This window comes from Lepidochelys kempii, chromosome 9 (genome assembly GCF_965140285.1).
Source record: "Lepidochelys kempii isolate rLepKem1 chromosome 9, rLepKem1.hap1, whole genome shotgun sequence".
Taxonomy (NCBI): domain Eukaryota; kingdom Metazoa; phylum Chordata; order Testudines; family Cheloniidae; genus Lepidochelys; species Lepidochelys kempii.
This window is the reverse complement of record NC_136388.1, coordinates 101,164,582-101,187,984: the sequence shown is the minus strand read 5'-3', so window position 1 is coordinate 101,187,984 and position 23,403 is coordinate 101,164,582. Positions and strand designations below refer to the sequence as shown.

The window sequence follows — 23,403 nt, the reverse complement described above, 5'->3', positions numbered from 1 at the left end:
TCTGTCAAACCAGCTTTGTCGCATGAAGTTACATATTGCAGAGCAGCAGCAAGCGTATTCGTGCCCTCTAAAAATAGAGCAATTGCATGCAGTCACCACCATTAGAGATGGAAGAGACCCCGGTAAGTAGAGCCGGTCACAGGATGGAAAAGATGGATAGAACGAAAGAGCTTTCACCATTAATTTTCCATTTTAAAAAGGCTGGTTTTCATCCGAAAAAGACTTTCAAATGAAAAATGTCTGGAGTCATGACGGCCGTTCCTAGGCCCTGCAGCCTCTCCGTCAGAAGTGTTGTTAATACTGAGGAGGTAAATCAATCCCAGTCACGCGCCAACTTCCTAGGTAGAAACATTCTATATTGCCCTCCCATAGGATGATAGCTAAAAGGAGCGAATCGCATAGGTGAGGTGTAAAATGGTTTACAAAACCCACTACAGCCCCCTTCTCTGTTACACAACCTGTATTCCGGCACGTCTCCCCCACCACTCCGACCCCGATCATCTCCTGCGCTTTGATGACTTCACCCTCACGACAGCCCTGTGTCGGGCAAACAGGGCTACAGAGCTAGTGAGTAGAGCGCAGAGAGAGAGGAACTGATTTTCCAGTTCGCCACCCGTTAAAAAAAACAAATTCAGGTCAACTTGAAACAGTTTCAGCAAACCAAAGAGCAAAATTTGTCTTGGGTTAAAGTGTTTCTTTTTGTTCTCAAGACTTTTTACACAATTTTAATTTAAGAAATTTAAGAAAATTTCAAAACAAAGTCATTTCAAATTGAAAAATCAAACTGGTTTCATTCTGAAAGTGTTGAAAAGAAGGTTTTAGATTTTTTCAGATTTTTTTCAGACTTTTCCTACCGCCAAACAAAAGGAATTTGGCGAATTCAACACAAATTTGCAAAATGTTTCTGTCAGCCTGAATCCGCATCTTTTGGCGCAAAAATGTTTTGGAGAAAAACTTCTGCCTAGTTCTAATATTAAAGTGCCTTGCCTAAAGTCACACAGGAAGCCTTGGACCAACATATTTATGTGAGAGTAAGGGAGCTTAGATTGGTGCGATTTCCAGGCCATGAGGCCCTATGAAGGGGCAGTGGAGCACATTTGTACTCCATTCTATTAGCTATCTATGCCACGCTCCAGTTTTCAGTCCGCCGAGGGGGCGGCTCCTTCGAAACTCACTTATGGTTTTTAGCCAAGAAATCTAACAGTAACTGTCATACTGCGTCCAGTTGTATCCCTCTTGGTTTTAATAAAAAGCTGGAAGGCCGCTGCTCTTTTCTGAACTATCACGAGTTGTATTAAGACACAGAGCAGCTGTTTCTGTTCCAGCGGCCATTCTTATTACATCACTCACAGTCCGTGATAGGCCACATCAGGCACTATCTGTGCAATACAGAACAGAGTCTTTGCTCTCACCAGTACTGCCCCATCATACTCAGAGTGACGATCATCTGAAGGGCCAGCCAGGGACACAGTTGCTAGGTGAAAGAGGGGGAAACACCTGTCCTATGAGCAGGAACCCCCCACCCATGTAGCTGGAGGTCCCCACTTTCTCCCAGCATCTGCAACATTCTGTTTCTTTCCACGACGATTGACAAAATTCTCCCTTAATATGGCCATCAGGATGGCACTAGGAAACACCTTTGTAGACTGGTTATCACTTTTAGGGCCAAATCCAGAGGTCTGGGGGAGAGGATAAGTTCAGGTGACTTACACCTACTTCCAGCATCCTCAATGCGACTGTTAAACCAGTTAGACACCCTCAGTTGCCACTGTTTACTGAGACATTGAATTTGGCCCTTAGGTTGGACCAGAACAAACTGGCTTCATGTAAGCGAGCCTTTAGTTGATTTTCTGAAAATGGGCCCAGCACTTTCCCCACGCTATAAGCACCTTTAACACACACAGTAGTTACTGCAAAGTCTGAAGACTTCAGTTCAACACCTAAATTACCCAGTCATTACAGCTGCCCAGCCAAGATCATAAAACTACCCCACCAGCCCATAAGAGCCAGATCCTCAGCTGGTGTAGAGCAGCAAAGCTTCATTGCTTTCTGCTCATAGCTGTGAAAGTTTTCTAGGGTTGCCAACTTTTTGACTGAACAAAACCGAACACCTTTGCCCTGGCCCTTCCCCAAGTCCCCACCCACTCCATCCCCCCGCCTCCTTGTGTCATTCACTCTCCCTCACCCTCACTCACTGGCTCATCTTCATCCGGCTGAGAAGGGTCCCTTTTCGACTGGGTCTTCAGTTGAAAACTGGACACCTGGCAACCCTCAGGCCTCCTGTAAAGCCCAGGGCAGGGAACCTCCCCCTGTGAATCCTGCACCTAGCTCAGTAATTTGAGGTTGAACTGGAGAAGCTCTTTTACCAAGTCAGCCAGGCTTGATTTAAAGATGGCAAATAATGGAGACTGTACCACATCCTTTGGTAAACAGTTCCAACAGTTAATTACCATCACACTGACAAACCATTGAAACCTGGCCCCAAGACAGCTACTGAACCATCCCAGGGTCTACTAGACCATTTAAGAACCGGCATCTTTCCCCACGAAGCCTGCAAAAATAGATAGGCCCATTGTCATCATTACCTAGATTCTGAAGATGGAATGTGAAGTAGGAGGGTCTCAGCCACGTGGACTCTGAAGAACCATTAACACAGACATTGAAATCAGTATATTCTGCCTGCCTCAGGTTTTGCAAATTGCATCCAGTATTTCTTCCATGAGTCTGACGATAGTCATCACATTGCACTGCATGATCCAGCCCTTCGTACCTATGCATAAGTTAGGAAAATTCTGTTACATGCCATATTTAAATGGAGGATTTTTTAAATATTTGCACTGTGTTTTATTTTTCAGAAAGGTCTGACAGGTCATTGACTAATACAGTTCATGATCCAATGATTCAGTGAAATAAATATGCAAGATCAATCAAGATCTACACCAGAATGACCTCTTTAATCATTAGTCAGAGTGAATAAATATTCATGTCACTACTTCATGATCATATAAAAACCCATAGTATTAAATATGAATCCTGTTTGTTCCTGGGCTGGCTATGGTGAAAAACTAGTTGACACTGAAAAAAGAAGTTGTGTTTCATGTCCTGTCTTAAAAGGTTGATGATTTAAAAAAATTGCCCTAAAAGTGAGGAGGGCCAGGAAGCAGAAGAAAAGACTCGTCTTTGGATCCTCTTTTCTCTAAAGTTTCAGACTAAGCCAAACTAAAAATATGTTTTCAAAGAAGGCCATGACTCAGTCAAAGTCTGGTGAGTAACCAGACTTTCTTGGAAAGAGACGCACCCAGGCTAGCGGGTAAGCCATCAGGGGTCACTCGCGATGACGGTTGAGATGCCATATGGCTGAGCGTTAGAACGTGGAGACGGCAGCTTTTACCATTGGAGCCGAACATAGAGAACGTTCCTTTTTGCAATGAGGTCACATGGTGCAGGAAGATTGCAAGGTAACACATCCCCTGACCCAAGGTAGCAACGTGCGTCAGTCTGTTGGAAACCCTGGGAGGTCTGGTCACTCAGTGGACTCTCAGCTGAAGAGGTGCGCACCTTTTCTTTCCAGCTACTCCACCCTGGGGAGATACTCGCGTAACAACTGCTACCATGGGTCACCAGCGGGAAGTCATCCCAGGGTTATGAATCCCAGCCTCTACCAGCAGAGCTAACGGATAAGCAGCCTCATAGAATATCAGAGTTGGAAGGGACCTCTGGAGGTCATCTAGTCCAACCCCCTGCTCAAAGCAGGACCAATCTCCAACTAAATCATCCCAGCCAGGGCTTTGTCAAGCCTGACCTTAAAAACTTCTAAGGAAGGAGATTCTACCACCTCCCTAGGTAACGCATTCCAGTGTTTCACCACCCTCCTAGTGAAAAAGTTTTTCCTAATATCCAACCTAAATCTCCCCCACTGCAACTTGAGACCGTTACTCCTTGTCCTGTCATCTGCTATCACTGAGAATAGTCTAGATCCATCCTCTTTGGATCCACCTTTCAGGTAGTTGAAAGCAGCTATCAAATCCCCCCTCATTCTTCTCTTCCGTAGACTAAACAATCCCAGTTCCCTCAGCCTCTCCTCATAAGTCATGTGTTCCAGTCCCCTAATCATTTTTGTTGCCCTTCACTGGACATTTTCCAATTTTTCCACATCCTTCTTGTAGTGTGGGGCCCAAAACTGGACACAGAACTCCAAACGAGGCCTCTTATCCCCTGAGACCAGCTCCTCCAGAGGAAGCACAGGACACACTGAAACATGGTGTACACAACACCAGAGCCAGGAGCTCTCGGGGAGGAAGTGATGCCTTGACCCGGCAGCCGGGGGTACCTTGTTCTCGGTCACAGTAAGTATCTGCACGGTTACGTTTCCCAAGCAAATTACAGCTTCGTGCAGCATCGGGAATCCCTCCCCTCATCTGTGCCAGGAACATTCCTCCAGCCAGGGCCAAAGCAGGCCCGCGCACTCAGCTGTGGGCTCACGCCAGGGGATCTCCAGCTCACCTGCCCAAGAGGCCATGCTCACTTGGCTGCTTGCACTGCGGGGGGCTGGCCAGCGCTGCCAGCAGCATGTACATTCCCAGCGGGAAAGGGCTGTATAAGGGCACGGTAGGGACACGGTGCTGGCCCTGACCCCTCTGCATACTGGTTGGTGGCTGTGCTGGCCGGAGGGCTGACTTTGCACACTGTGGGCCACTGGCACATACCCCTCCCCGCCCTCCAGCTAGAAGCATTATAGGCTCAGCAGGTATTGCACCTCTGGGGCGCCCATCTAGATGCACCTTCTCCAGTACTTCCTAACACTGAGCTCCAGTATGGTCCTTAACATCCCACGCTCAGGGGAGGGAACCCTTCTTCCTTGCCCAGATCCTGGACATTCCACTAGTGGGTCCATTTCTGCTAGGGCAGGGCTGGTACCCCAACTTCCTGCTTGCTTGGAGTCCTTCCGTGAAGTTTGCCGGAGGGCTGAATTTAGCCATTCTGTTCAAAGCCCAGTGAGTGTCCCTGTGCAGCGTATATTATCCAGGAAAGGTCCCTCTCTTCACTTTAATAAACAAACAAACTCCTGCAATTTGAAAAATGACCTTGGTGCAGTGGCCATGTCAATGGGAAGGCATTCCAGCTCCAGGCGTTTGTTCCTGTGATTAGGTGTTCCAATTCACAGTCATGTTTTTCAAACAGATCTTCGGCATTATTGTTACTAACACAACTTCTAAACAGTTTTGATAGTAGTTGGCAAAATTGCTAAAAGCATGTGGAAACCAACAACTGGATAGATATCAGTGTCCCATTTGCATGGGGAAAGTAAAAACAATGCCTTACCAATAATTCACTTTTGCATTACTTATAACAAATGTGACAGTGCGTTGTTAATTCACTTTGGTCCAAAAGTCCAACTTTGTCTTTCCTAAAGAAAAGAATCCTAGGTGGCACCTTGCAGCAGGCCAATAGGATTAACTAGACAGAAGAAATGGCTGTAAAATGCATGAATTAATGCACCACTACACTTTAACAGCCCCCTAACTTTTGTGGGATACACATTCAGGGACCTAGAGTGGCCGGGGTGCAAAAGAAGATAAAAAGCCTAGAAACATTAACCTTCAGACTAGGCTGCTCATTAGGACTGGTGAACGCAAGCCAATTCCCACAAAATTCAGATTTACTTGACTTTATGGATAGCAGAAATGCGTGGCGGACATGCTTTAGTTCTGATGGGAAAGGCAGGGGCTCCAAGGTGCAAAACACATGCAAAATACACACACCTGGTGCAGAAAGCACCACTCATGTGAAGAAAGGGGACCCTCACCAGGAGGCAAAGAGGAGGCTGTATTTACAGACTAACACTGGGGAGCTCACCCCTTTGGATCTGTGTGCAGATGGGCACGGGCTGTGCGTGCAGTTCTTTTCATGGTGAATGGCCTGGCCCTGGGGCTAGGTGAGGACAGGGCTCTGCAGACCACAGGGAGTGGCGCTCTGGGTGGTGTAGAAGGGACATGCCCAGACTGAGGTACATTCCCCCCCACCCAAACTCTGCTGTAGGAGCCATTAGCATCTCTGCTGAGCCTCTCCATGCTGTGTAACCTCTCGACAGATGGGTCCAGGGGAATGGCTGACATAGGCATGGCTCTCCCAAGGATGACTTGGGTGCAGTGAATCCCCCAATGTCCCTGGTCCTACAGCTAAACCACTAACCATTCTGCAGAGTGGGGGAGGGTAAACCCCACCTACGCTGTTCTGCTACTGCCCTCTTCTATGGGAGGAAGTGATCTCGTGCTTTAAGAGCTGTCCCAGGTTACCCTGAAGGCAGTCAGAAGGGGCCCCTCTCCAGTCAATTTTGAATCTTGAAAAGTTTAATCTTTTTTAAGCCATTTGTTTAGTGCAGCTGTGAATCTGTGGCAGTCTGTAGCCCTATGTTCATCCTTTCTACAAGGCTATGATGGATTTTGTACAAAATATGCTTTGTGAGGTATTGTTTGAGAACTCAACTTGCTGATCGTTATTGTCCTGGTAAAATGTGTGTGGCAACTTTGTATGTAAAGGTATAAGATTTTACTGAATAACATTAATGAGACATGTTCCTTGTTTAGAATAGCAGGCACATATCAGTTCCTCAAAAACAAAAGACAAACTGATGTCTCAGCCAAGTGTCAACAAAATCAAATGGTCTATCACCAGGTTAAGTGGCCATTCTTCGGCAGGAAAGAGGGCATGAGCAAGAAATTTACATTTTTGGCAAAGAAACAGCAGGAGGTTCTGGTCCCCACATATTTTCTGTCTCCTGAACCTCAGCTGGAGATAATTTTCAAAGAAAAAGACAATGATCAGAAAGAGGAACAGAGGTCCCAAAATACGCCTCCCTTTCTCTCTGCCATGGCATCACCACCACCTGACGGACAAGGAAATGAATGCTGAACTGGGGGAGGAGTCCTGACTGGTAGGATTCCATCCAGTAAGACTGCGAAAGCATGTGGTGAGAGAAACCTTTGCTTTGAATTCATTTAGCTTGTTAAGTTAAATGTTAATTTATTTTACCTTTTATTTTCTTGTAACCAATTCTGACTTTTACACCTCATTATTTGTAATCACTTAAAATCTTTTTGTAGTTAATAAATTTGCGTTATTGTTTTATCTAAACTAGCGAGAGTTCGGATTGAAATGTTTGGGAAATGCCATTTGGGAGAACAAGATTTGTGCATATCATTTTCTATTAATAAATGACAGACCTTATATGAGCTCGTATCATCCGGGAGGCGGCTGGGCAGTACAAGACGCACATTTCTGAGGGAAAGTCTGGGACAGGGAGTTTGCTGGTGGGGGCTGGAGAAGTGAGGGGACACAGCCGTCTATCAGTCCAGATTGTACCCTGGGGGATGTCTCAGAAGCCCAGGCAGCAGCCTATGAATTCTTCCCTACTACAATATTCAGTGCTAACTGAAGGACAATAATAATGATTTTGAGAGTCCCAGATTCCAGACCCAAACCCAAACTTTCCCAGGGCCATTGAGACCTGGGGTTTGGTACGGACAAGTTTAGAGATAGGGCTCCAAGCCGCAAGCTCCAGATCCAGAGTTTGGGGGGTTCCAACCTAGGCTTTTGGTTTGGGCACATCTCTGCTAGAATAATTTGATACAAAGGCTGTTTTCAGGAGCCCCAAACCTTGGCTTTCAGGGTTCATGCTTTGTTCCCCATGTCTAGGTGCTAACATCTGTGTGTGGCATTTACCTATGTAATGTCATGTAATGGGGACACCAGCAACAAAAACAGAATTGCGATGGCTGTTTCTTTGTGTGATTCTAACGTGCTGTTTGCCCTGTGAGACGCCTCACCTGGCACCCAAATGCTTCCCTGCCAAGCTGGTACGTACCAATAATAAAACTCATAACGTGCCCCAGGAGGAGCTAGCCGGCCCAGCTGCCAAGTGCACGTCAGGTGCTCCCAATCGTAATAGACACAGTGGAGGTCTCTGATCTGTGACTCCAGATCGCCTGTTAAAATAAAAGGAAATAATGACTATTATTTGAAAGGCCCCATTTGGGCTGAGCTGAGAAATAACCTTGCCAACCCATTTGATTTCTCTGAGCAATCATGACAACTCATGTAAACAGAACAATCAAGATAATTTGATAGTGATCATGCCAAAGGGATTCGCTACCTTGGTAAACACTTCATTTTAAGTGACCCTTTGCATATCAAACCCAATTTACATTTATTTATTTGCAATGGAAAGGTGAAGGCTTAATTATTCAGAGGTGACTTGTCTGAGCAATTGAGCAGATTTCAGCTAAGGGAGGCAGGGTTACATGGCAGGAGGGCCAGTCTCTGGTCTATGACTTGATGCGCATTCTCAGACAACTCACTTCACTGCTCTGCAATACTTTGCAAAGGGTTTTGAGAGCCGGAGGGGAAAGGCAGCATGCAGGCGAGACAATACTGGTGATCACTGATGGGGGCACAGGGGAGATCGAGCTGAAGTTCTTCCATCTAGGGACTGCAGAGGCATGCGTCCAAGCATACGTGAGCAGGGAGGTTAAGCCAGAGAGCTGCTGTCACGGCTCGGGCATGGGACGACAGGCGTTTAAGGATGTGTCTACACCGTGATTAAAAACCCACGGCTGGCCTGTGCCAGCTGACTCAGGGGCCATTTAACTGCTGTGTAGATTTTTGTGCTCGGGCTGTAGCCTGGGCTCTGGGACACTGTGAGGTGGGAGGATCCCAGATCTTGGGCTGCAGCCCAAGCCCAAAAGTCTGCACTGCAATGAAACAGTCCCAAGAGCACCGAGCCAGCTGGCACGGGCCAGCCGCGGGTGTCTAACTGCAGTGTAGACAGACCCTAAGTCCACAACCCTCAAATAACAATAACAATTTGCTAAGCAAAAAATTGGCATAACCTGGCAAAGAACATTTTTTGCATCTAGCAGCCTGACAGGCTCTGCTACACCTAATGCCCGTCAGACGATGGAGACATACTGGAGCAGCAATAACTTGGTTGCAGAACCTTTCAGTCAGGTCAACACATTTTTCCAGGAAGGTATAAGGCCTGGAAAGGTCACGTGGGGAATGGCAGCCTGCTCCTAACCTTGTGAAGGAAGCTGGAAGGTAGCGTGAGTCCAGTCACTCTTCACTTCAGATTCATTCGTACAACGTCCTTCCAGCAGAGTCTGGACCTTTGCTTCAGTTCTCTTGCTGAGATCAAATCCAACGCCATATTTTAACTTCTTAGTAAAAACAACCTGGTGTAAGACAGACAACACTGTAATAAACTTTTGATGTGTATATTGGCTGCAAAGTTTGCCATGTGTGCTTGCTCTCTACACTGTACTATATTATATGTACACCATAGGTTTATACACACACACAATGTTGCCTGTGAACACAATACAGATCTTTTACATTCCTATCAAATTTACACTGTCCAATGCTTATCTAGCACCCGCCATTTCAGTCCTCTGCACTTCCCTCTATGGGGATGGATATCCTTCAAGGCACTGTAATGAAACACTGAAATTCATCCAATCTAATCCCAGGATCCAACTATTCCCGTGTCCTGTCTCAAACAGTAGCCAGCACCAGATATTACAGGAGAAGGTGCAAAAACTCCCCAATAGACAGTTCTGGAACAACCTGCCCAGAAGTAAAGATTCTTCCTTAACACTACCAGTGTATGTTGCCCCTGAATCAGTTAGTTTCTCGTTCGTATGGGTCTCTCACTACAACAGGGGACCATTTTAAAGAGGCGGCAGGGGGCTCAAGGGCAGGTGTCCCTTTGCAGCCTGCAAAGTTTAACAGAGATGCTATAGAACGTGCCAGCACAGATTAGAAGGACCTACCAGCAGAAGGGAGATGAGCCGCGCAAATCTGCCTTCCCTTTTAACTGATCCTTCATGTGGCAAAGTGCAACCAATCTCCCCAAGTCAGGGAGATGGAGCTAGTTAATTCCTTACCAGCACGGTTTGCTAGGAATTAGTCCCATCAAATCTGGGACTTGTACAATTTGTGTGAGCATTTAATATTTTTCCTGAACTTGAAAAAAAATTGTACATCACCTAGTAACTGGAAAACAAACAAACAGCAGCTTCAATTTAACAAACAATAAAGAAAAAGAAATTGAGAAGGATTAAAATTAAAGAGCAAGAAATGGGATTTATCTGAAGAAAAAGAAGAGAAAGAGCAGAACCCGATTCCTGTCCCACCTGCATCACTGCAGCGGGTGCACACAGCCCTTGTGCTTGCACTTCTCGCCAGTAGTCCAAGAATATTCAAGGCAGACTTTTGAGCTCTGTGCTTCTGACCAGCCTCTGACTAATTGCACGGCCCTGGGGGCTCTGACGCTCACACAGCCTTTTACACAAGCTGCTCCCTGTGGGCACAGGCGGTGAGCTATATTCCCACCTGGTGCCCGGGCACCAGCAACATTCAGAGCTCAGGGGCCCAGCTCCACCCATATTTGGAGCAGGGTGTCCGGTGGGACCCTCCACCTGCACAGGGGACCCCCCGCCCACAGTCACCGCTCCTGCCCCACGCTGGGCAAGGGGCAGCCCCCTCCCTCACCCCCAGTGAGGCTACGGTCAGGGACAACAGCAGGGGAGGAGGCGCACGCAGCTCCCCCCGGCACCCACCACAGGGAAGGGGAGGGAGATTCCTGGGCCTGAGAGGGGCCCTAGGACACGTGCAGTGACAGTGGTGGGGGGGAGTGTGCTGCTGGGGGGGCGGGAAAGGGGGGCTCCTCCCCCAGAGCTCGCTGCTGCCGGCAGGGAAAGGCATGGGGGGAGTCCTCCTCTCTGGCCCCTGTCCCGGAGCAGCCTGCCTGCACCCCAAACTCATCCCCAGGCCTGCACCACCCCAGGGCCCACGCTCCCAGCCAGAGCTTTCACCCCCCCAAACACACCCTCAACCCTCTGCCCCAGGCCTGAGCCCCTCCCACACCCCAAACCCCTCATCTCCAGCCCCAGCCAGAGCCCTCATCCCCCCACACCCCAACCCTGAGCCCCTCCCACACCCCAAACCCCTCATCTCCAGCCCCAGCCAGAGCCCTCATCCCCCCTACACCCCAACCCTCTGCCCCAGGCCTGAGCCCCTCCCACACCCCAAACCCCTCATCTCCAGCCCCAGCCAGAGCCCTCATCCCCCCACACCCCAACCCTCTGCCCCAGGCCTGAGCCCCTCCCACACCCCAAACCCCTCATCTCCAGCCCCAGCCAGAGCCCTCATCCCCCCACACCCCAACCCTCTGCCCCAACCCGGAGCCCCTCCCACACCCCAAACCCCCCAGCCCCAGCCAGAGCCCTCATCCCCCCACACCCCAACCCTCTGCCCCAGGCCTGAGCCCCTCCAACACCACAAACCCCCCAGCCCCAGCCAGAGCCCTCATCCCCCCACACCCAACCCTGAGCCCCTCCCACACCCCAAACCCCTCATCTCCAGCCCCAGCCAGAGCCCTCATCCCCCCTACACCCCAACCCTCTGCCCCAGGCCTGAGCCCCTCCCACACCCCAAACCCCTCATCTCCAGCCCCAGCCAGAGCCCTCATCCCCCCACACCCCAACCCTGAGCCCCTCCCACACCCCAAACCCCTCATCTCCAGCCCCAGCCAGAGCCCTCATCCCCCCCCACACACACCCTCAACCCTCTGCCCCAGCCCTGAGCCCCTCCCACACCCCAAACCCCTCATCTCCAGCCCCAGCCAGAGCCCTCATCCCCCCACACCCCAACCCTCTGCCCCAGGCCTGAGCCCCTCCAACACCACAAACCCCCCAGCCCCAGCCAGAGCCCTCATCCCCCCACACCCAACCCTGAGCCCCTCCCACACCCCAAACCCCTCATCTCCAGCCCCAGCCAGAGCCCTCATCCCCCCACACCCCAACCCTGAGCCCCTCCCACACCCCAAACCCCTCATCTCCAGCCCCAGCCAGAGCCCTCATCCCCCCTACACCCCAACCCTCTGCCCCAGGCCTGAGCCCCTCCCACACCCCAAACCCCTCATCTCCAGCCCCAGCCAGAGCCCTCATCCCCCCTACACCCCAACCCTCTGCCCCAGGCCTGAGCCCCTCCCACACCCCAAACCCCTCATCTCCAGCCCCAGCCAGAGCCCTCATCCCCCCTACACCCCAACCCTCTGCCCCAGGCCTGAGCCCCTCCAACACCACAAACCCCTCATCTCCAGCCCCAGCCAGAGCCCTCATCCCCCCACACCCCAACCCTCTGCCCCAGGCCTGAGCCCCTCCCACACCCCAAACCCCTCATCTCCAGCCCCAGCCAGAGCCCTCATCCCCCCACACCCCAACCCTCTGCCCCAGGCCTGAGCCCCTCCCACACCCCAAACCCCCCAGCCCCAGCCAGAGCCCTCATCCCCCCACACCCCAACCCTCTGCCCCAGGCCTGAGCCCCTCCCACACCCCAAACCCCTCATCTCCAGCCCCAGCCAGAGCCCTCATCCCCCCACACCCCAACCCTCTGCCCCAGCCCTGAGCCCCTCCCACACCCCAAACCCCTCATCTCCAGCCCCAGCCAGAGCCCTCATCCCCCCACACCCAACCCTCTGCCCCAGGCCTGAGCCCCTCCCACACCCCAAACCCCCCAGCCCCAGCCAGAGCCCTCATCCCCCCACACCCCAACCCTCTGCCACAGCCCTGAGCCCCTCCCACACCCCAAACCCCTCATCTCCAGCCCCAGCCAGAGCCCTCATCCCCCCTACACCCCAACCCTCTGCCCCAGGCCTGAGCCCCTCCCACACCCCAAACCCCCCAGCCCCAGCCAGAGCCCTCATCCCCCCACACCCCAACCCTCTGCCACAGCCCTGAGCCCCTCCCACACCCCAAACCCCTCATCTCCAGCCCCAGCCAGAGCCCTCACCCCCCCCCCCCCACACACCCTCAACCCTCTGCCCCAGGCCTGAGCCCCTCCCACACCACAAACCCCTCATCTCCAGCCCCAGCCAGAGCCCTCATCCCCCCACACCCCAACCCTCTGCCACAGCCCTGAGCCCCTCCCACACCCCAAACCCCCCAGCCCCAGCCAGAGCCCTCATCCCCCCACACCCAACCCTCTGCCCCAACCCGGAGCCCCTCCCACACCCCAAACCCCCCAGCCCCAGCCAGAGCCCTCATCCCCCCACACCCCAACCCTCTGCCCCAGGCCTGAGCCCCTCCCACACCCCAAACCCCTCATCTCCAGCCCCAGCCAGAGCCCTCATCCCCCCACACCCAACCCTCTGCCCCAACCCGGAGCCCCCAACACCACAAACCCCTCATCTCCAGCCCCAGTTAGAGCCCTTATCCCCCCACACCCAACCCTCTGCCACAGCCCTGAGCCCCTCCCACACCCCAAACCCCTCATCTCCAGCCCCAGCCAGAGCCCTCATCTCCCCGCACCCCAACCCTCTGCCCCAGCCCTGAGCCTCCCCAACACCACAAACCCCTCATCTCCAGCCCCAGCCAGAGCCCTCATCTCCCCGCACCCCAACCCTCTGCCCCAGCCCTGAGCCTCTCTAAGCCCCCAAACCCCCAGCCCCAGAGCCCTGACCCCCCACACTCCTCCTCTCACCCTGAGCCCCTCCCACACCCCAAACCCCTCATCTGCAGCCACAGCCCACAACCCTCACCCCTGCACCCCTTCCCTCTGCACCGCCTCCCATCCCCAAACTCCCTCCCAGAGCCTGCACCCCAATCCCATTCCCCAGCCTAGGGCCTGCACCCCAGACCTCCTCCCCCACCCAAACTCCCTCCCAGAGCCTTGGGCAAGTGGGGGGCAGAGTTTGGGGGGGCATGGTTTCTGGGCACCACCAAAATTTCTACAAACCTGCCACCCCTGCCTGTGGGCACAAGCTCCGGTTTTGTGACTTCATCTTTCATTTCATCTGTGTACTCTGGGCTGCCAGCAGAGTAAGTTAATTAATAAGCCCTGTCCCAGTCAAAACTTTTGGCAGGACACTGGGTATTTCACATGATGTTATCTGTGTCTTTCTCCCTGATCTGCATTTTACAAGATACTTTTGCTGCTTCATCTGAGTCTGCTTCTCCTCTTCTAGTCTGTCTCTTTATTTCTTCTTCTTCATCCTTGCAAATTTAGAAAATTCTGACTTTTTCCTGTAAATATTTCTTTGGGGTTTTGTTGAGCTTCTGCTAAAATAATCTTAGAAAAATCAGCACACCCAGACATTCCTGTGTCACTAAAGGTTTGACTTCCCCCAACCAAAGTGAAGAAACCCAGACACACACTTTACAGCACATTTCCCCTTTCATGACTTATTAAATTCCTCCTAGCAATGGGGATTGGTTAATAGAGCTCTTCCCTGCTTTAGGACTCTCATCATCTGAACAGTCAGCCAGACAAGTCTGTGGCCTAGAGCTAAAGGCAGCATGACAGAGTGTGCCCAGTGCTGACGAAACTGTCCAGCAGTGGTAGCGTGGCTAGTTGCCAGGCTATTGGCTGCACTGTGATATTCCAATTTCTATCCTTTTCACCTCGACTTGACCTGTTCTCTAGGAGCCCACTGAGATCACTGGAAAGACTCCCCTTGTCTTCTGTGGGTTTTGCAAATGGCCCTACAGAGAAGTGTGTCCAACACAAAATTGCCTGGTTTTTTTTGGCACTTCTAAATATCTGACAGTGAGCAATTGTAGCGTTGGGTATCTGTTCCTCTAGCCCCATGACATGTTTACCCATGTGGGAGCCTTATCTGCCAGCCCACTGACAAGTATTTCAACAATCCTCCTTGCAGTAAGCATATCTGTTCCCTCCTTGCTACATTTTCATGAGATAAGATCGGCAATTTTATTTTATGGATGATTTCGGTTCAAACCATCTCTCAGAGATAAATGTAAATAGTAATAAAAAAATACCATCGGGGTACAAGAAATGTTAGAATGTTATGAGACAGAATCAAACGTAATCTCACATTTATAAAGCGCTTTTCATCCCAAAAGATCGTAGGCACTTTACAGGCTCCCAGTTCTGCAGAGACTGACTACTATGAAATTACTCTTGGCAATAAGCACTACAACCAGTCGGAAGTGTTTGTAGAAGCAGGCCCTTAATCAGTCCCAAAGGTTTTGGCGGTTGCTGTTAAACTGTAAAATATTTCCATCCTAATCCCAGACCTATGTTTCGATATTGTTCATCTTTTTGGTTGATCGTTTGGCCTTGTCAAAGGAAGTTGCTCTAATTATTTTACAACTTCAAAGCATTCACTTTAAAAAGGTGTAATCAACAGATGAAACAAAGGGGAAGCAGTCGCAAAATACTATACACTAAGCTAGGCTTGATCTTACCTTCCAGTCTGCATCGCCAGTGCTACGGTATTTTAATTTATATTTTATTGTACACTGATCGAGGGTTAGCAGGGAAGGTGGAGGCTGCCATTCTATACAGAGATGGCCTAAAAGTCCAGGGTCAATTATCTGAAGATTGCGGGGAGGTTCGACTGAAACAGAAAAAGCAGTTGGATAAAAAGTTGTTTTAGAGAAATTTAAAAAATCCAGGTATTTCAAACTATGATTTTGCCCAGAAAATTCCCTTTTAGCCACAGAAGCTCAAAATGCTTTGCACCAAGGTTACGGTATCAGCGTAAAGCTGCCTCTGCCTCCAGGATTAAGCACAAATTACTTGGACTCAGTTCAAAAAGTGTTTTAACCTTGTTCAAAAGCAAGACTCAACAGTTTAGGGTAGGTTGTTAAGAATGCTGGAGCCCCTGAAATGGCAAGGCTTTACACACGTAATTGTAACTTGGACATGGCACCAGTGTTCCTAAATCTGTTCCTGTGAAAAATGTCACGTTTCTCACGTGTCCAGGCTGACTCAGCCTCCTCCAAGCACATATGTGCACAGCCAGGGAAACAATTTTGATGTAAAATCATCCCTGCCTCCCGCTGCCCCACCCCCGGCCAGCTTTTGCATGGTTTTATGCAAGATCACAGCTCTGCTTCACCCCCCCGAGTCCCCTCCTGTGCTCACTTTTAAACCCTAATATCAACCAGTGTGGGTGATTTCAGATGACACTGCAAACGCGCCATGCAGATTGAGTAAAACCATAGGATGTCAGATCAAATCATTTTCTCTTTTGGGAGAACATATAGTAGCTAACCAATATCAGAGACAACTAGCCCCTCTCTCCTTAAATATTCTCTTCAGCGTATTAGATCTCAGTGGAACCCTGGTGGGGGCAGGGGAAGCCCTACTCACCTGGGCAGACTAGAATGCAAACCAAAATCAATTCTTATTTTGGGCACCTTCCATCATACAGAAGTACTTCTATTCTTATTTTCAGTCTGGTTTTTATTAAAATAATGTGAGAAAAAATGTCCTACATTACAATCACTGCTGTACCATAACAAACCAGAGTGCCTTGAAGACACATTTCATGTTTTTTAAAAAATATATTTCCCAGTTCCTCAGCTTTTTATTAAGAATGCCATTCTCTTTCATTAAGATTTCTGAGACCATTTATCTTTACTAGATCAATCCAGAATCAATTTCACATCTAAGATTTCTTTTTTCTATACACACTATCTTGAGACCCAGGATTACAATTTGGGTAATTGGGGTTTGTAGAGATTCAGTTACAGGACATAATTTATTCATAGTCACCTGGACTGACTGGTGGTTTTCATTGTAGGGTTTTAAAGATTGCTGTAGTGGCTACGCCATTAGGGGAATTGCAGGACTCCAGGCCCTTTGTGTCTTCTTCTTGGACTCTCATCCAATATCCACACACTCTTTCTATTCATTTTTCATGGAGCCTTAGGAGAGCTGGCTCCAGGAATCTCTTGCAATGGAAGATGACTTCATAAATCAGACTTCCAAGTGCTCCCAGAAGTCTTTGCAGGATAACGGCTCAGAGAGGATTGGTTTATTCTAACCAAGACCCCAAACACCACCACAAACTTTAAGCCTCCAGCCTTCATGCTTCAGGCCCCATATTTCTCAGTTTGTACAGCTCTGAGAAAAATCTGTGAGGGTGAACTGCACTGTTTAGACGGTGCAGCCTAACCTGTGAGCGAGGAACTCAGACTGCCGTATTTACGGTGCCGTTCGCAGCAATAGGATAAAAGGCATCAATGAATTAAGAGCTTTATTTTCTGTATTAGGTGTGCTCAGTTCACAAGTAACCAGATTCCGTCCCCTGTCCCAGCTGCTAGCCCTGTACACTCAGGCTGAGCAGAGCTCTGGGGTCCGAGAGTTATGCTGGGCTCTTTCCAGCACCAGTAATCCTAGGTCCAAATCAAGAGCTTTGGTTACACTTGTGCAATCTCCTGCAGTCAAATGATGCCTTGCAGACTCCTGGGCAGCCCTCTTGCTGTCAGCCAGGTTGCACAGAGGTAATTGCCTTGAATTGTTTGCCGCATGCTGCTGATGGATACGAAGGAAAAGACTCCATCGTGCTGTGCCTTAGCTGGGCTACGAGGCAGCCTCTGCTGACTGGGCCTCTCTGAGCTAGCACCGTTTGGTGGACACCCTGAAGCAGAGCAGGTAATGGTGCCACCACATGTCCTCATGCTCAGGGACTCCTTCCTGGTGCCCAGGGGTAATTTACACCTCCCTGGGCCAGCTCTGGTGAATCTGGCCCCATGGAAGTTTCACATGGAAGAGGACTGCAAGTCCGAGTCCCCAAGCCATGTGGCTCAATCACCGGAAGGTATTTATCTTTGAGAGGGGAACAGATGCGTTTCAGTTCCTCTCTTTGGCTAAAGGTGGACTTTATCATTGGAAGCACGCACTGCATTTTGATAGCAAACATTCATTACGAGAAGAAACAATTTTATTGTCAGTCCCCTTCAGGTTGTAAGTTAGACCCATCCACGAGATTAACCTGCTACATTCGGCTTCACCGGGAAATATTGGGGAGTATTTTTCTCGGACACCCAAGGTGTGTTTAGACATTGCACCAATGTGTAATAGATTTATTGTACATCAGCACTGGATGCCCCTTCCTGCTTCCATTGAAGTTCATTGCAAAGCTCCCATTAAGCCCTGTAGTATGTTTGCCCAGTCCTGCAATTGGATCCGTGCGCATAAACTCTTTGACAGGGATCTGCCCATTTGCAGGGTCAAAGCCATGAAAAGCTAAGACTTAGGAATCATCCTCATACTGTTTTAGTCATAGCATATTCTGCATCTTGGCAGGGAGTAGACTAGACAGCCCTTGCGGTCCCTTCTAGCCCTATGCTCTATAAACAGAGTGGTAAATTTCTGCACATTATTTAAACTGAAGCGAGCATTAGACAGTAGCGTAATCATGAACGCTCCTTGATTTACCTGATGTCTGGTGTCCTGAGGAACCCGTGCAGAACCATGCTAGGATTGTGGTGACAGCACAAATCCACTGGATGTCCATTTGTGTGTAAGACTTCAAAGCTTCCCACTGGGAAGTGTATTATGCCAGAATATTTGCACACGAGAAACCTACAAAATAAGCAAGGTTGAAAACTAGTTAAGGTATATAACCAGCTACACCGGAGAAGCAGATTTCCCCCTGCCTCGTGAGCACAAGTAACCACCTCACAAGCATTATCAGTGTTGATACTAAATGCCTACCACAATGTTATATGCAGTGTGGTTGCAGCCATGATATTAGAGACACAAGGTAGGGGAGGGCCATCTCTTTATATTTGACCAGCTTCGGTTGGTGAGAGATGAGCTTTCAAGCTTACACAGACCTGCAAAAGAGCACTGTGTAAGCTTGTCTCTCTCATGGGGATTTCTGCAGAAAATGACCATTTTTAATTAACATTTTCAGGTTTTCATCAGAAAACAGAAACCCCCAAACCTGAACACTTTCCAGCTTTGAGCAACTGAAAACAGAAATTTCAGCCAGCTCCCAAAAACATTAAACATTTGATCAAAATTTCAGATTTTGGTGGCTCAAAACAAACCAAAAACAAACCTCTGTTTGCTGGGTTCCAGTTTCTCAATGAAAACATGGAAAAATGTGAAGAAAGTTTTTAGCAAAATACACACACACACACAAATCTGTATTTTCAGGGAAAGAAAACTCATTTCCTGCCCAGCTCTTCGCGATAGACTGGATCAGATGAGCTAGTCCAGGGGGCATCAAGAGACCTCTATTACATGAATCCTCCACTCAGACAACAGAGTCTGGGGCAGGGGCTCCCAGAAGAGGCAGACCAGGGGAAGATTTTAGGAGCTGTAGGGATGGAAGGGAACAGCAATCAGGGGCTCCTGAATAAATCCTGGATTAATAAAGGGTAGGAACAGGAAAGACACCCAGATCCATTCCCCTCTCTCCATCCCTCCCCCTTCAGCAGACAACCGCTCTTCCCCCCCATCCCCTCTAGGGTGACCAGATGTCCCGATTTGATAGGGACAGTCCCGATTTTTGGGTGTTTTTCTTATGTAGGTGCCTATAACCCCCCACCACCGTCCCTATTTTTCACATTTGCTGTCTGGTCACCCTACCCCCCGCCCTCCAGGAGGTGAGAGATTTTGGAGAAGGGGGAGCAGGCGTCACCCAGCTCACCCCGAGACGCAAGGCTGATTCCAACAATTTCTCAGAATGGCTACTTGCCTTGGGAACTGGATCCCACACAGCAGCAGTGCAAACGGCTTTCAGACCACCGCTGGGGAAAGCCGGCAGGTTCACTGGGATGCCAGTGCACGAGATGGCGTATGAACGCGAGTAAGAATCGCTTACACTAGTGCCGGGACTGATGTCAAGGAACCAGCTGCTGTGTCAGCAGATGCAACTTCCACCGTAAAGTCAACTGAGGGGCAACAGTACACCGGAGTCTGGAAACCCAAGTTCCTGACTCCGGTAAACACCAATTCCACTTTCTTGCAGAATTTGAGACTTTCTCGCAGTCTGAAATATTCGGCTCCAACGAATGTGACTGGATTCAGTCTAAGAACAACCATCTGTTCTTACATCGCTTTCCCTTGGGCAGCTCCTCAGACCTACTGGTGTGACACCCCACCCCCCCCGCCATCACCAGAACGGACCGGAGCTCGGGCAGGGCTGAAGGTTGCATCCCAGAACTGTTGCTGCCCCATTGTCCAGAGACCCTCCCCTATACAGAGAGGCGCTCGGAGGTAGGGAACTGGAGCAGGCCCATATGTCTTGACAGAGTGGAGCTTGGATTGACAGAGTGGAGTTCTGGGGGGACAGTTGAGAGAGATAGAGAGGAAGGGAGCCTCCTGCTCCCCTCACCAACTGCCTGTTTTTTCAGGTTTCCCAACCCTCAAGTGGGAAACTGTCAAGTTCAGTCCCCACAGAGCCCATCGCCTCCCTGGGCAGAGAGTGGCTGCCTGGTGAACCACTGAGCTGCCACAGCCATCAGCCCGGCCACTGACCGCTACCTCAGGCAGGATGGAAAGTGGGCAGCTGATCGCCAAGCTCACTAGCCCATCCCATGGAGCTGGAAAGCGACTGCCAAGACCCAGACCACCCTGCGGTTCCTCAGGCCCCTCAGACAAGACAGACACCAGACCTCGGTGCCTGCAACGTTGACTGCTGCACTGCGGACAGGCCCCTGGACCAGCGGCTGGCAGGTTAGAGAGCTGACATAGCAACTAGGGGCAGGGAGACTTTGTGAGTGGTTAAATGAAAGAAAAAAAAAGGTTTAGGGCGTCCTCTATGGATGGCTGTGTATCTATATTTTAACAGTCTAGCCAGATTTACATGGTAATTTCAGAATTGCGTGCTCCTTTATGAAGTGAGTACAGTCCTCAGGGTGACGGGGGATTACCCATTATTTCTCAGGAGACACCACCAGTAGAGGAGTCCTGACTTCAGCAGGGAGACCCAGATGGGCAGAATGAGCCAGGACCTCAGGAGGTAAAGCACACCCCACACCTCCTGAGTCTGGGCCCTCAGAGCCACCAAGCGGTGGAGAGAAGGTTACACAGGAATTCATTTAAGCTTACAAACCCTGTGAAATAGGGGAGTGTTTTCTCCATAGGCATGTAAGGTATTCAACCCCAAGCAATTTACAGGAAAGCTGCCAGTCCAGCATCAGATCAATTTGGGATTTGCCTTCCTAAGGTATCCTTTTCAGAGTGGTAGCCATGTTAGTCTGTATCAACAAAGGCAATGAGGAGTCCTTGTGGAACTTTCGAGATTAACAAATTTATTTGGGCATAAACTTTCATGGGCTAAAACCCACTTCATCAGATGCATGGAGTTGAAAATACAGTAGCAGGCATAAATACATGAAAAGATGGGAGTTGCCTTACCAAGCGTGAGGTCAGTCTAACGAGACAATTCAATTAACAGTAGGACACCAAGGGAGAAAAAATAACACTTGTAGTGGTAATGAGAGTGGCCCATTGACAAGAAGGCGTGAGTAACAGTAAGGGGAAATTGGTATGGGGGAAATTAAGTTTAGGTTATCCTTGTTTACAGACTATGAACTAATCACACAAGACAGCAGAACTGTTTGACATTATGATAGGATATGGTAGATGGATCCACACAAACTTTGTTTACTCAAGTCTAGCAAAGTAAGGAGAAAAAATACAGAGAGACTGCATACTTGGTGGGCTTCTAACAGGAGCTGGCAATGCCAGAGAGCCTGGAAGGGTTGGGTCTGCTACCACCCTCAATAATATTGCAGTACCAGGGTATCTGTTGGAGTGAGGAGAAACCTCATTGTCTTAAAAAAACACAAAGAAAAAAACCAAACCACCACCACCAAACTTTATTGCAGCCAGAACCCTCACATACCACGGCCGACCTCCCCTGGAGCTGGCAACAGACGGCTTCACCCACTGAACAAATGTTGTCCTTCAAACCAGAACCTGGGATTTGTCCTGGAGCTGCTTTGCCTCGGGCTCCTCTGACTGACAGGCTGCAAACACAGAAAGCCGGCATGTAAATATAAAGCAGACCCTGGGCAGCTCCAGTTCACACTCTGCTCAGTTTATTTACAGCCCAGAGTGCCAGAAAGATTATACACTAGAGTACTAGCGGGTAGGATGAGAAGTAAAAGCCTGATGCTAGATTAAGGGATACTGAAGACAGGTGTTAGAAAATATCCTAACAGTAAAGAATTCCTACTGTTAAAAACACAGGATGGAGAGGAAAGAGTCCATAAAATACACATCAGTTGCTTTTAACAAGATCAGTTATAAAGGTAATTTTACTGGTTTCAAAAGTATTAAATTCTATATTCCAGTGGTGGGTGAAATTATCCCCTCTATTCCCTCCCTGCCTCCAAAGGGCATTTTGTGGCTCAGATAGTTTATACTGGTAAAGTGCTTTGACATGCTTGGATTAAAAGCTTTATATAATTGCAACTTGTGGTTTCTGCTACAATAAAAGAGACCAGAATGGTGCCAGAGAATGCAATGGCAGAGCCAGGAAGCACATACATTCTGAAATCAAAGACATGCACATAAATGTCAGTGACCAGCATAAACCAACAACCACAGGAGTATGAGAGTGGCTCTAGTTTATGGATATAATGAAGATGACAGTGAAATGTTCAATTTTTAGTGTGATATCAAGAAATACCAGGAGGATATTTACACACAGTAAACGAGAGAAGTTAGTTTGTAGAAAGTCAAATACAATATATGTGATCACAACATAAAATGTGTCCTGTTGAAAAACCATCAGACTTGGTATGTGCACATGCTCCAGTACCAGAAAGACCCTTACAATTAGGAGCCAGGTGAGAGACTGGTACAACCTTCCCTGTGAGCAGCACTGATTTGCAGAATTGAGAAAGACACCAGAAATAATTATATCGGTGATTTCCATTTCCCATCTAAAGAATTAAGCACAAACGGCCAACAGAAAACATTTAGTCCATGAGACAGATTTTAATAAAAATAATTGCAGTTAGTGTGTAACAAATACAGATTTGTAAGATGAGCTACAGCTAAACCAAGACACACAATGCAACTCAAGAACAACATTTTAAAACTGCAAAAATTCTTACCTGGAGTCCTGTGATGTGTTTTACAGCAGAGACTAAAGCAGGAGTGAGTGTTCTTTTCAGCAGGCAGCTCCTTAACTGCCTTGGTTAATAAGTATGTTGTTTGAAGAACTAGGAGTTTTCCACAAAGAGTCAGAGGGCTTTAGTCTGTTCCCCTCCACAAAATTGAGTGATCCATCGTAATCATGTTGAAATACTCAGAAGATCATAGCCTTGACCAGGCTAACCATTGGGACAGGAAATGCAGAAACTCCTGCTTTTGTTAAGCCTTGGTGTTAAACACTGCTATAAATATCCTGGTAAACACACAGAGATGGTTTGAGTGCTCTGATGATTCATTGTGATGGGAAACAAATGGCACATTTATAATTTCTCATCTCAAATTCCCTCTGCTCCAGGCACTGACACACCTCCCCACCCACCATGCTGCCAAGTAACACGCATCTTGCCACCACCCTGGCTGCCCTTCACCCCCTGTTTGGTTTGTCATTCGCTTCTCTCCCCCTTCAGGTGA

The 23,403-nt window shown here is 49.1% G+C and overlaps 1 protein-coding gene across 3 annotated transcripts in view; it reads right to left on the bottom strand.

Annotated features, from left to right (window-relative positions):
* Positions 1 to 23,179, bottom strand: part of IL13RA2 (interleukin 13 receptor subunit alpha 2) — a 31,655-nt gene extending 8,476 nt beyond the window's left edge. For 2 of the 3 annotated variants that reach the window (XM_073358584.2, XM_073358586.2), the window contains exons 1-7: positions 22,893 to 23,179; positions 21,674 to 21,797; positions 18,250 to 18,396; positions 15,267 to 15,418; positions 9,077 to 9,230; positions 7,865 to 7,985; positions 2,586 to 2,770 (exon numbers count right to left, since the gene is read on the bottom strand). In XM_073358584.2, coding sequence (XP_073214685.2) covers positions 2,586 to 2,770; positions 7,865 to 7,985; positions 9,077 to 9,230; positions 15,267 to 15,418; positions 18,250 to 18,328 — 691 coding nt within the window. In that variant the 5' untranslated portion in view covers positions 18,329 to 18,396; positions 21,674 to 21,797; positions 22,893 to 23,179. The remainder of the gene's footprint in view (positions 1 to 2,585; positions 2,771 to 7,864; positions 7,986 to 9,076; positions 9,231 to 15,266; positions 15,419 to 18,249; positions 18,397 to 21,673; positions 21,798 to 22,892) is intronic. The other variant, XM_073358585.2, reaches the window with a different exon arrangement.
* Positions 23,180 to 23,403: the final 224 nt, after the last annotated feature.